General features: G+C 47.0%; 1 protein-coding gene across 9 annotated transcripts in view; it reads left to right on the top strand.

Annotated features, from left to right (window-relative positions):
• Window positions 1–12,437, top strand: part of Ttc23 (tetratricopeptide repeat domain 23) — an 81,338-nt gene that overhangs the window by 11,927 nt on the left and 56,974 nt on the right. For 5 of the 9 annotated variants that reach the window (XM_029479231.2, XM_085841655.1, XM_021166930.1 and 2 more), the window contains 4 exons: window positions 3,468–3,667; window positions 8,163–8,286; window positions 10,657–10,807; window positions 10,994–11,119. In XM_029479231.2, the coding sequence (XP_029335091.1) occupies window positions 3,488–3,667; window positions 8,163–8,286; window positions 10,657–10,807; window positions 10,994–11,119 (581 nt within the window). In that variant the 5' untranslated portion in view covers window positions 3,468–3,487. Of the gene's footprint in view, window positions 1–2,019; window positions 2,168–3,467; window positions 3,668–3,692; window positions 3,799–8,162; window positions 8,287–10,656; window positions 10,808–10,993; window positions 11,120–12,437 lie in introns of those variants that run through there. The other 4 variants (XM_029479232.1, XM_021166934.3, XM_021166931.3 and 1 more) reach the window with 3 other exon arrangements.

Below are 12,437 nucleotides of genomic sequence, written 5' to 3'. Positions count from 1 at the left end.
AGTGAAAATGTTGGGGGTCTGACCTCACTATCTTCCTATCTAAGCAGGTTACAAGAATTGCACTCAGCAACACACACACACACACACACCCCTGGCTTCTATTGCTCTCACCTTCCATCCCACTACCACCATGTACTAACTTAATTCTATATAATCACATTAATATATTCAGTAAATTTTTTTTTTAGCTTCAGATAAGGAAGTGATTGTTGGATCACATGCATTTGCTGAAGACATAGGAAACCTTCTTGGGAGAGGTTTTAAAATGCATTAACAGTATTATAAATTTATTCTTATTAGCTGTTTGTGCATGAGCATGCATGTGTATAGACATCAGACTCCTTGGTGTCTTTCCTCAGGAGCCATCCACCTTGGTATTTTTGAGAAGAGAGTTCTCACTGGATTTGAGATTTGATGTTTGGGATAGGCTAGCTGACATTGAGTCCCAGAGATCCACCGGTTCCTGCCTTCTACACAGTGGGATTACAAACTCACAGCACCAGACTTAATTTTTTTAAACATGATTTCTGGGAATTGAACTAAGACTTTCATATTTGTAAGAATAGCAATATATATCTATATTTCTATCCCTTATAAATCAGTTTTTATGGGAAAATGCCACTCTGAATATAGACTAAAGCAAATCAGGGTCCACTTTGGAATTTAGAATTTCAAGATGCATACAGTAATTAAACTTGTGTTCTTAGGTGGGACACTCGCACCCTTCTAAAATATTATTATTGGTATTTTAATGTGCATTGTGGGAATGCAGCTAGCACACTGAAACTACAATACCATTCCTTATTTGTGAGAATAAATCTGAAGTAGGCGTTTTGTTTGTGTTTGTTTATTATATATACAACATTCTGCCTGCCTGCCTGCCTGCCTGCCTGCCTGCCTGCCTGCCTGCCTGCCTGCAGGCCAGAAGTGTGCACCAGACCTCATTATGGATGGTTGTGAGCCACCATGTGGTTGCTGGGAATTGAACTCTGGACCTTTGGAAGAGCAGCCTGTGCTTTTAGCCTCTGAGACATCTCTCCAGCCACAGGCGTTTGGCTTTTTTTTTTTTTTTTTTTTTTTTTTTTTTTTTTTTTTTTTTTTTTTGAGACAGGGTTTCTCTGTATAGCCCTCGCTGTTCTGGAACTCACTCTGTAGACCAGGCTGGCCTCTAACTCAGAAATCTGCTTGCCTCTACCTTCCAAGTGCTGGGATTAAAGGTGTGCGCCACCACCACCCCGGGGGCATTTGGCTTTTTTAAAGCATATAGATTTAAAGAAAAAGTTAACCAATGTGAATATGGACTGAATACTGATATGTCAACGTCATCAGGGTGGCACCAGGATGTCTGAAGCTTGAAAGTCAGTGACCACTCTCTGCCTCTTAGAGCTTGGTGCTTGGTTATATTGTCTGCTAATTAGAGTAGAGGTTCATACCTGGAGGGTTGGGGGGGGGGGCGACGACGAGGACACATCTTCATCACCCTTCCCTGCTAGAAACTGTATGGCTCGCCAGTTCTGCCTAATAAAGTAGTTACATTTTTAGCTCGAAATCAGTGCCTTTTCAGCCTGAAACCAAGAGTCATACTTTGCTCCTATAAACTGTGGGGTTAGGGGTGTGGCCCAGGGGCATCTCGGGCAGTGTTTACAAAGTGCTTGTTCCTTAGATTTAGGCTCTGGAAGGGTGGGGGCTCTCAACGTCGAGCGTGAGAAAGTACTGCCTGTGGGAACGCCATGGATGCCACACCACATCCAAGGCTCAGAAGGGACCTAAGTAAAAGGCTCGTTCCTGTCTACCCATTTATTTGGCTGAAGTGTCCTCCGTTTGTGGAACGGTATTACTGTTGACCAACTCTCTTTTCTCCAGCTCTTTGGGAAGCCCTCCTGGGTGGAAGGCACATTCGCTCTCTGGTTCACAGCCACTGCCTCACACCGCGCATCCACCTGCCAGCAGCTGGCTGTGTGTTAGTCTCGCATTTTCACTCCCAAAGTTTGCTGATGGTTCAAAGTTCGCTTTACGAGGGCACTCTCTTCTCTGGTTTTGCTTTCTTTCTGAGCTAGAGAATCCCCTGCAGCGATTGTTCTCACTTCAGAAGTCTGACTAGCGTCCGGGCCTCCATGGTCTTTTCACCTGTTGGAGTTCACCTTCCTGGGCTCTTGTTTTCCATAAGGTACACTTGCCCTTGGAGACCTAATTTACATACATATGGAGCAAGTTGCTTTTTGCCTTACAGCTTACTCATTGAGGTTTCCTGTCCAATAGTTTCTGTTGCTATATCTGCAACACCTCTCTCCTTCTACACTATCTAATCTCTTACCCATGCAGAATCCTTTATAGACTTTTTTCTCTCACATATTACATACCTCCAAGTTAAATTTCAGTCTTCTGAAAAAATTGGTGCAATGCAACTCTACTAACTGTTTTGGTGTCTTTTTCTGTTAATTCCACATACACATTAATTTGGCATCAGTTTTCTAGTTGGATGTTATCATCCAATTAAATGAGCCTTACTCCCCGAATCTCTCATTATTTGTGAGGTTTAGTTATTGGGCAAACTCTGGAATAGCAAGCATAGTTTAGTGTAGGATAAGTTAGTCTCTGTTACTGAGGAAAAGCCCCCTTTCTGAGAACTTTGTCCAATACTTCATTATCTTGTTTCATTTCAGGGGACAGTGCCAGAACGGGTGCTGGGAGCATTCTTACTAACGCTACAGAAGGATCTTTCTTACACACTGGTTAACATCTCTCCCCATATCTGAGGGGACCCTGGTGCTGAGCTCAGGCGCTCTCCCTGTATAGCAGTAAACTGCCCTGCAGACTCTAAGTGCCTGTTCTCCCAGGCTCTCGGCTCTCTCTCAGCATAGTGTCCACCAGGAACGGCTTGGTTCCTTCTCTCTTGCCCTTTGACCCGGAAACACTCTAAACAATAAACAGAGCCAGTTGGGGTCTTGGCTTATTTACTTTTTCCATTTCTCAGGAATCAGGATCCTGTCTTTTAAACCTTTTTTTCTCTCTCTTTTTTGTCTGTCTGGAGTTTTTGTTGTTATTGTTCTGTTTTGTTTTGATGTTACTGTTTTGTTGTTGTGGTTGTTGTTGTTGTTGTTGCTTCAGGCAATAGAATAATTAGTGTATTTTCTCCAGACTGAAAGATTAACAGTAGTCATCTACTTTCTGCCCCAAGGTCAGTTGGAGTTCAGTTGATTCAATATGTGTTCATTTCAATATACTTGATTGTGAGCTGGGTGGCCTCACATAATTTCTGTTAGGAAATATGTGCTTGGTTTAGCTAGCACTGGAAATAAGCTTTCAAAAGAACTCAGCACCAGCGAATGCCCCTTTGAAATAAAATGTTTTTAATCTTAAAGAAATCCTAGACGTTAACCTAGACTTCTGGAGAAAAAAAAAAAGTGTGAATTTTTAAAAGTGACCCTGAAAATGGTTCTCTCACACCTTTGTCGTTTGACAATTAGAGGACAATGCGTATGAGAATATGCAGGAGCCCCAGGAGACCCACATGTCCAGCCACCTAGACGAAGTCGTTGCTGCTGTCAGCGTCACTTCTAAAAACAGGATCCCGAATAAGCTGCTTCAGACAGCACTGTTCCAGCCCCCTCGAGAGAAACTCCACCTGTGTGAGGAGAGAGCGAAGTCCTACTCCAGCAGCCGAGAGGTGAGGAGCCAGGGGTCACACGGCAGCTATGAGGTGAAGAGCCTTGGGTCACACAGCAGCCATGAGGTGAGGAGCCTATGGTCACACGGCAGCCATGAGATGAGGAACCTGGGTCACAGAGCAGCCATGAGGTGAGGAGCCAGGGGACACACAGCAGCCATGTGGTAAAGAGCCAGGGGTCACACAGCAACCATGAGGTGAGGAGCCTGGGTCACACAGCAGCCATGAGGTGAGGAGCCTGGGTCACACAGCAGCCATGAGGTGAGGAGCCTGGGTCACACAGCAGCCATGAGGTGAGGAGCCTGGGTCAGACCCTGCTCTCATGAGAACTGAGCTATCCTAAGCAAGAGAATCAGGCGAGATGAGACTACCTGGGGTACAAGAGTCCTTAAGAGAGAACCTGCCAGCCTTCTGTCATGAGAGTAGGCCTTCCTACTGTAGGCACAGTTGTTGACATGCCAACAGCAAATGTTTATTGAGTATCATAGTCTTCACTGGCAACATAACTGGATTCAGAATCATTAGGAGCTGGGGGTGGGGGAGAGGGGGTTCGATACCTGAGTGTGTCTGTGAAGCATTCCCAGAGAGGAGTAAGGAATGGTAAAAGGCCGTGCTGACTGTGCACCTGTAGTACACCCACCCCCATGCACTTAAGGCCCCGCTGAAATCAAAGAGGAGAAAGGACGAACCCTGTTGAAGGCCAGCTTTTCCCTTGGCTCCCTGGCTGTGGGCTGGAATTGCCCTGCTCCACCACTCTCTCCTCATCATGATGGACTGATCCCCCAAAAAAGCCGGAATTAAAGCAAACGCCTCCTTTAAGTTGTTTCCGTTTGGTCACAGTAACAAAAAGCTAGAGACTATTGAGTGTCAGTGCATGCCAGACCTGCAGTGGTCTGCAGTGCGCGTGCGCGCGCGCGCACACACACACACACACACACACACACACACGATGTTTGGTTTGCTGACATGTAGCTCTTCATTCTGAGGCTCCTGTGTGTTTTCCTCTCTGCATCTTCCCATCCCCCTCACAAATTCATCCTCACATGCCCGGTCCTCTTTGTCCTTTCGTTTATTTCACAAATAGCTGTTATATGTCTAAGGCTTTCCTGGTGCACAAAGGGAAGACCACAGCCTCCATCTTGTGGTTGGATTGAGGATGACAGAAGGGCGCCAAATAGTGACAGCCACTGTGATAAGGTTCTGTAGCAGGTTCATTTCAGTATCCGTGCAAATGAGAAGAGGATGGGTGGGCGACAGTTAAGGCTGAGCCCCTGGGCTGAGAGGTGACGAAAGGGCTCAAGAAACAGCACTTAGCAGTCCTCAAGATAGACAGGAGGACTGAGGGAACAACAGTCTCTCTGTGGAATCGTAAGGAACTCCGGTGACAGAGTGAGTGTGAGCTTCACTGTGCATAGAAGCCAGGCCCAGCGACGCACTCACTGCTCAGAAGGAGTAAATTAGTGGAACTGACTTGGGAGGAGCATAGGCGTTAGAGAGGTGAATGGGGTGGGGGTGAGGGGTGGAGGACACTCTGATCTAGACTCCATCTGCCTGGGTGCCTGGAGGCACACCCCTGCCCTTCAGAGTGCAGTAAATGAGCCTGTGTTTTTATTCTGTGCCCATTGTGGGTCAGTCCTGGCGTTGAGTAAGCGCTTGGGCAGCTCCTCAACCAAAGCCTCACAAGAGAATCAATACTTCACACACAAAGGCCTTTATCGTGTGCAAAGCATGGACTGCCCTCCCGTGTCTGGAACGGTACAAGCCATTTCTTGTTTCTGTGGTTCCAGTAAGGATGCCTAAGATATGACAGTGAACAGGATGGAGCTGAGGAGGTCACCGCTTGTAGAGGAGTCAGACTGTTGACTGTGGTGTGGGGAGGGGGGAATAGAGTGGGTCCGTCTAGGGTCGGGTGGGCCGTGGGAGGGTGTAGGACCAGTGAGCAGAGGACTAAGGAAGGAAAGAAGCAGCACGGGGGGAACCTTTAGGTGAGGCTTGAGTGTGCGAAGAGAGGAAGCCATGGGCCGGGATGACCCTGCAGCTCACGAGCTGAGCGCCCGGCAGGATCTAACATTTCACCGGGGCCCATCTGGAAGAACTCGCTCGGAAGAATATCCATTTCAATGTCGCTTTTTATTTGAAAGTAAGTTCAGACTTACAGAAAAATGATGGCCCGTCAGTTGTCAGCGTTTGTTTTATTAGTTTGTTCACATCCTTATGGTGCCAGGGAGCCACAGCCCGGTGTGTTCACTTAGAGCTCTTGTTTCTGTTCTGCCTCCCGCACTCTTCCCCCTCACAAGCGTCATTTTCCTCAGCTACCTGAGAACAAGTTAGAGATACTATATACAATATGTAAGATATTATATATCTATATATTACAAATAAAGTATAATAATTTCACTCCCTAACCACACAACACGGTGACTGAAATTAGGAAACTAATATTGTATAATACAGTCACATAATTTGTTAAAAAGACAAAGCAAAGAGCAGCTCCATGAATAGATGTGAGTCTAGCTGCAGCGTCTCTTCAGTCTCTGTCACTCTGCTGCGGGTTCCTAGCCATCTTTGCCTTTCCTGCTCTTGAGAGTTTGAATTATATATTCCAGCTGCGTTGGAGAATACGCCTTCCCTTGAGTTTGTATTGTATTTCCCATAGGCGGGTCTTCACATCTCAGCATAATCAAGGCAACGCCCCATAGACGTGCCGACCAGCTAAACCTCTGGGTGATTCTGTCTTCTGTCTGGTCAACAGTTAGCATCGACCGTCAGCAACGCTGGCACCCGTCCCTTCCTCGTGGTCTCTGCATGGAGCTAACTTAGGCTCGCTCACAGCTTAGTGCTTGGTCCTGTGTTGGTGTGCTGGGGCTGCAGTAACCAAGTGCTCATGCTGAGGGGTGAGGGACTTGAGCAGCAGGATGCTTCCCTGCCGTTCTGGAAGGTAGACTTCTGGGCCTGTGTCCTCGGCCTGCTGGTGGCTGTGCCCTTTGTGTCCTTACACGGTCGTGGTACACACAGAGGCTGGGTCTCTTCCTCTTCTAGAAGCCATCTTGGACTAGGGCCCTCATTTTATCTTAACATTTATTTGATTTTTTATTATTTGTGTATGAACCCTGAGTGGTCTGTGAGCCACATGCTTCAGGTTCTGTGTAAGAGCAGGACACACTCTTCACCACTGAGCCACCTCCCAAACCCCCAGGGAAGTCATTTTAACCTAGTCTTCCTAAAAGTCCTCGTCTCCAACGTCAGCTTCACTCTGGTATGCAGGAAGTGAGGACTTCCACGGAAGACCTTGGAGGGAAGCCAGGAGTGGTGGCGCACGCCTTTAATCTCAGCATTCGGGAGGCAGAAGCAGGCGAATCTCTGTGAGTTCCAGGCCAGCCTGGTCTACAGAGAGAACTTCAGGAAAGCCTGGACTATACAGAGAAACTCTGTCCTGGAAAAAATAAAAACCTGTTCAGGCTCTAAGAGTGACACACAGCAGGAAGAAACAAAGTGGAAACTCCTAATTCCTGGAGGTGTGGGCCTGAAACCTGGCAGTGCCGCCCTTCCTCCGTGCTGCAGCACCAGTTCAACAGAAGGAGACACAGGTCCATCTCCATCAGAACGTGTGAAACCAATGTCAGAGCTTTGCTTGAAGGCGTCTTTTCTTGCCTTGAATGCCGCCCTTGCTGGGAAACATGGCTCCCTCTTTGTCCTGACCCTGACTACAAATGTGCTTCTCCTCTGGCTTCCCACCTGTCAGGCTTACTGGCCTCACTCTCTTTGCTAATGTCACAGAAGACTGTAGCTTCTTCATTTCTGTGCCAAAAGCTACCTAAAGAGAACAGGGCTTGGGGGTCACAACTTGAGGGTGAATGGCATCATGGCATCAGGAGCAGTTGATCATGTAACATCCAGTCAGGAAGAAAAGAGGAATAAGAAATGAATGCCGGCATTCAGTCTAGACTCCAGACTGTGGGATGGAGATGCCCACACCTAAGTTAAATCTTGCGGGGAACAGCGGCAATCAGACATTCCCAACGGTGTGCCTCCTAGGTGATTCTAGACCCTGTGAAAGGGACAAAAGGGACAGTATTCACTATCACAGCTGCAGAGGACTGCTGAGCTGAGAGCTAGCTTTCCCCAGGAGCCAATCACTGCAGGAGCCGATCACTGCAGGCTAGCTAGAAGACCTAAGAGGTGGTCAATGTCTGTTCTACCTGCCTAGTTTTCCTTCATCCCACTACATTCCCCACCTCTAAAGTGTATGTACCTCTTAAATGAGTTGTTTGCTTCACGCAACCAGATGACCACTCTACCGCCCCAGCCGATGGTTGTTTGATGACCACTCTACCGCCCCAGCCGATGGTTGTTTGAGTCTCTGGCACTTCCCGAGCGCTCAGCACATAGTAAGCGCTCAGGAAATACTTACTGGGTAGATCTACGTACAAGCAGCCCTCGTGACTCTGGAGTTCCAAGCTGTCTACCTGATAAACTCATTTTCTTTTTCTGACAGTACAAACAGGCCATCCAGGAGCTTGTGCGCTGTGTGGCACTAACAAGAATTTGCTATGGCGACTGGCACTGGAAACTAGCGGAGGCGTATGTTAACCTGGCTCAGGGTTACCTGCAGCTGAAAGGTGAGCTTGCCGCGAACCAGCCGGTGGGCTTCTGTTCTCCCTGTCCCCAGACTTATTCACACCAGCGGGATCAGGGTTTTGTGGCTCTGAAGAAGTGATTGCCTTTAGGAAGAATCATAAAGGTATGTACAGATAGGTACCGACAGGAAGAAAGGAATGGTGTGGTGTGGGTTTTTTTGTGGCCTTATTGGAGTCCTTAGTGGATAATCTGTTGGATCAAAAGATGGCAGGAAAGAAGCCAACACATGGAATTGAGGCTTAGAGTGGGAGTGGATTCCATAGTTTTCTTGACAGGGGAGTGGAGGGGGGCGGAGAGGGAGGGAGGGAGGTAGGGAGGGAGAGGGAGAGGGAGGGAGAGAGAGATTGATTGATTGATTGATTGATTGACTTTTGAGTGTAAGTGGCCAAAAACTGAAAGGCTAACCCAAGCTGGCATTTGCCTGTACAACTTTAAAGTCCAAGGTAAAACTTGATTAAAAAGAATATCCCACCCACCAAGAGAATCCCAGGACTTTGGAGGCACCACATTTAGACCACACTGGAGTATATATCAAAGTAAGGGTTTTTGGTTCTCCTATGTACTGAGGAAAGGAGCTGGTGTTGGCCAGCTCAGAATGTACAAGGGTTGAGCATCATAGAAAGAAAATAGAAGGTGGGGATGGATGCAGGAAGGATGCGGCGTGTTCTACGTGCTGACTATGCTGGCTCGCACGAGCTACACACCCTCCACACTCAGGTGATCAGCTGAAGAGCATGCCAGGATGTTGGTGACATAAAGCCCCCCTCCCCCAGGATCCAGCCTTATGACTGGAAAGCACCACAAGACCAAACTATTCATATCTGTCAGTCAAAGGCCGTTAGAGTGGGGTCGGGGCGGCGCATTAGAGATACCTCATCCACACCTCCTCTGAATTTTCTAAATTCAGAGAGAGTGAATCTGAGTCAAAACAGCTTGCAGCAAAATCTTATTGCTAGTAAGCAGCTGATCTGAGACTCAGACCTAGGGATTGCACGCCAGTACCAGGGGCCTGCCATCTGGGACTTGAAGTCCTGGCTTCTTTCTTCTGTAGCCTCCTGTATGGATCCCTTCTGTGTGGATCTTCCTCTCTCAATGTCAAGTCAAAGCAGTAGTCACTACTGAGCATGGTCTTACCAAGCTCACTGCCATGTAAAACCTATTCAGACTTCTCATCTACCCTCGAGGGAGGGTACTCTCCTTACTGCTCTTCAGAGCCAAGGCAGCTGAGGCCAGTGTCTTAGTGATGGAGCAGAGGATTCCTGATCGGCAGCCTCACCTCAGAGCCCGTGTTGGAACTGAGCCTGTGCTGTCTCCAGTAGATCAAGTTCAAGTGCTAAGGGAAGGGGCTGTACCGGCAAACCTAGTCCATCACTACAGGTATCCCTGACAGCCCAGTTAAGGCTGTGCCTTTAAAATGTAAGACACACAGAATACTGAAGGACTTCTTACACTCAGAACCTAGGCTTGCTTCTCTACCTTAGAAAGTAGATTGTGGTATCTGTTTTATAGACACAGGAATGGAATTAACTTCCTATTTTGACAGCTTTTGTAGAGAACTGAGATATGATTGAGTGTAAATCAGAATGTAGGGCTGGAGATGTATGGATGTGTGAGTGGAAGGGGTTGTCTGTGTGTATGTGTGTGTGTGTGTGTGTGTGTGTAAGGTACAGACTCCAGGGTTCCTAGCTGGTGTTCCTCAGTGTCACCCCTCCCACAAGGTAATCAACCCCTACAAGAGCACTGAGCACATGGGGAAATCCATTCTCGGGAATTACAGTTATTACCCTGCCTCCTGTTAGTCTGCGGCTGCACAGGAGCAAGAGGTTACAACGCAGTAGTCCATTGCCTCCTGGGGCTGTGCTTCTATAAGTATTTATAGAGACTGTTTAGGTTATGCCAAAGGAACTCTTTAATATCATGATTGCAAATGGGTGAGCAGAGGACTCAGCATTTTTAGTATTTCCTTTACATTGCAGTCACTCAGCCAGGATTACAATTCCTGAATATCTCACTTCCTACCCAGAATGCTATAGTTCTTGCATTCCATTTGTGTTTCGTTAATTACTGATATTTTACATCTGATACTGGGGGTATTTCAAAGCTGTTCAGCTCATTCTGCTTATTTTATTTCTAGACAGGCCATTTGGAGAGATGTTTTTTGTCCTGAATACTTGATATAAAACAATTGTCTGGTTGTTCCAGTCAGGGTGCCATTCCATACGTCCCAGATCTGTGTCTGTGTGTGTTACCGGACAGCATATGTTCCATGCCAGGCTTCCCAGCCACGGAGGCTCGCCTTCCTGCCAGCTGCGATGAAAGAGAAACTGACACTTCTTTTCCTCTGTCCATAGGGTTGTCACTACAAGCAAAGCAACATGCAGAGAAAGCCAAGGAGATCCTGGCCAACTCCATCGAGAGTCCCTGTCACAACAAAGCAGATATCTTCAAGTGTTCCCTGGAGCTTTTCTATACCCTGGGGAGAGCGCTGCTCTCCCTTCAAAAGTATCCTTTCTCTCTAGTCACAAGCAGAATGCACTGACCCCGTGAGTCTTAGAGTTAATTCTCAAAGCCAAGCAAAGCGATGTTAGGTGATTCAAGGAAGTCTTGTATGAGGAAGAAAAAAAAAAAGTCCAGGATATGGTGTCCCACAACCTAGAACAGGCAAGACTTTTCCTGAACCTATTTCAGATTTAAAGATGCCTCAGAGAACTTGATAAAAGCAGAGAGACTTTCCAAGGAGATGCTGCAATGTGGGAACATTGTAAAGGAAGAGTGGATAGAAATCCAGTCTCGGATCAAGCTGTCGTTTGCACAGTAAGTCTCTGGTTTAGAACCTGTATGCATGGTGACTGGAGGCTCCTAGGCTGTATCCATTGGCTTCTCCCAAGGCCACTGTCCAATAAGGAAGAGCATCACTGTCATATCAGAGCAGTGACTCTTGTCGCTTGATGTGGAGTACACTCATATCCCTGGCATCCACCCCTCACCGCCATAGCCTCAGAGACCCTTACATCATCCCCCTGACTTATATCATTCCTGCCTGCTTTGTCCACCCCCACTGCCCCTCATCCTTCTCTTCCCCTCTCCTCCCCTTCTACTGCATCATCGCCATCCATCCCAGGAAGCTTCGCTGACCCAGAGGAGAGTTTTTCTGAGGTTCCACCCCTGGGATGGGACACCTAGGTTACAGGAGAGCAGCACACTGCACGTTCCCCATTGCTGCACACAGCTCTCTGCCTCTCGCAGGATGAATGGGGTCCTATCTTGTTACAGCCAACAGTGTTTGGCACTGTAACTCTTTTCTAATTAGCTGCCCTGAATTAAGTACCCAATTATTTTTAAATTCCATTTACTTTCCTTATCGAATTAATTGAATACTGCTGCATACTTGTGAGCCATTTGGGATTCTCCTTCTACAAATAGGGTGTTAAGTTCTATCTTATTCTTCTTTTGGACTTCCCTGTGCTTTTCCTACCAATAATTGAGATTTTCTTATGTGTTCTGCATGTGAATTATGTCGCTTATATTTTATCTATTGCCCTTTATTTTGTCTATGGTGTTCCTCATAATCTAGGAATTCTTCATTTTACCAGAGTCATAGTCATTCATTTCTTTCCCTTTTGGTTTATACCTTGGGATTTTGTCTACCACCCAAATATCAATGAGTCTCCATAATTTCCCTCTACCTCATATATTTTAAGATTAAAAAAAAAAAGTGTGTATATGTGTGGGTTTGTGCACATGAGTGCAGTACCTAGAGAGGTCAGAAGGGGGTGTCAGTCCCTGGCTCTGGAGTTAAGGTGATTGTGATCCACCTGGTGTGGGGTCCTCTGCAGGAGCAGCACCTGCTGTTGAACGGTGCCACACCTTCCACCTCTGCCTCAAGTGTTCACCACGGCCTTGTCACTGACTGCATCCTGAGTGTTTCATAGGCTTAGCTCAGAAACGCCACTTTGGTCCAGAGCCAATAGAAATGAGGGGGTTTCATCTGCGGATGTATGTGATTTTTTTTTCCAAGCTGTTCCAGCTGTGGCATCGTGGGTGGAAGTACATCTGCCCAAGTGCCTGTGAAACTGATGTGTCTTCTTTAGTGAGCTGTCCCTCTCTCAGCCTTTATGAATATTCCCAAGGA

The sequence above is a fragment of the Mus caroli genome, unplaced genomic scaffold (assembly GCF_978045245.1).
Source record: "Mus caroli unplaced genomic scaffold, Mus_caroli_1 scaffold_8, whole genome shotgun sequence".
NCBI classification, from domain to species: domain Eukaryota; kingdom Metazoa; phylum Chordata; class Mammalia; order Rodentia; family Muridae; genus Mus; species Mus caroli.
The sequence above is the reverse complement of the archived record's forward strand: the minus strand, read 5'-3'. Positions and strand labels throughout refer to the sequence as shown.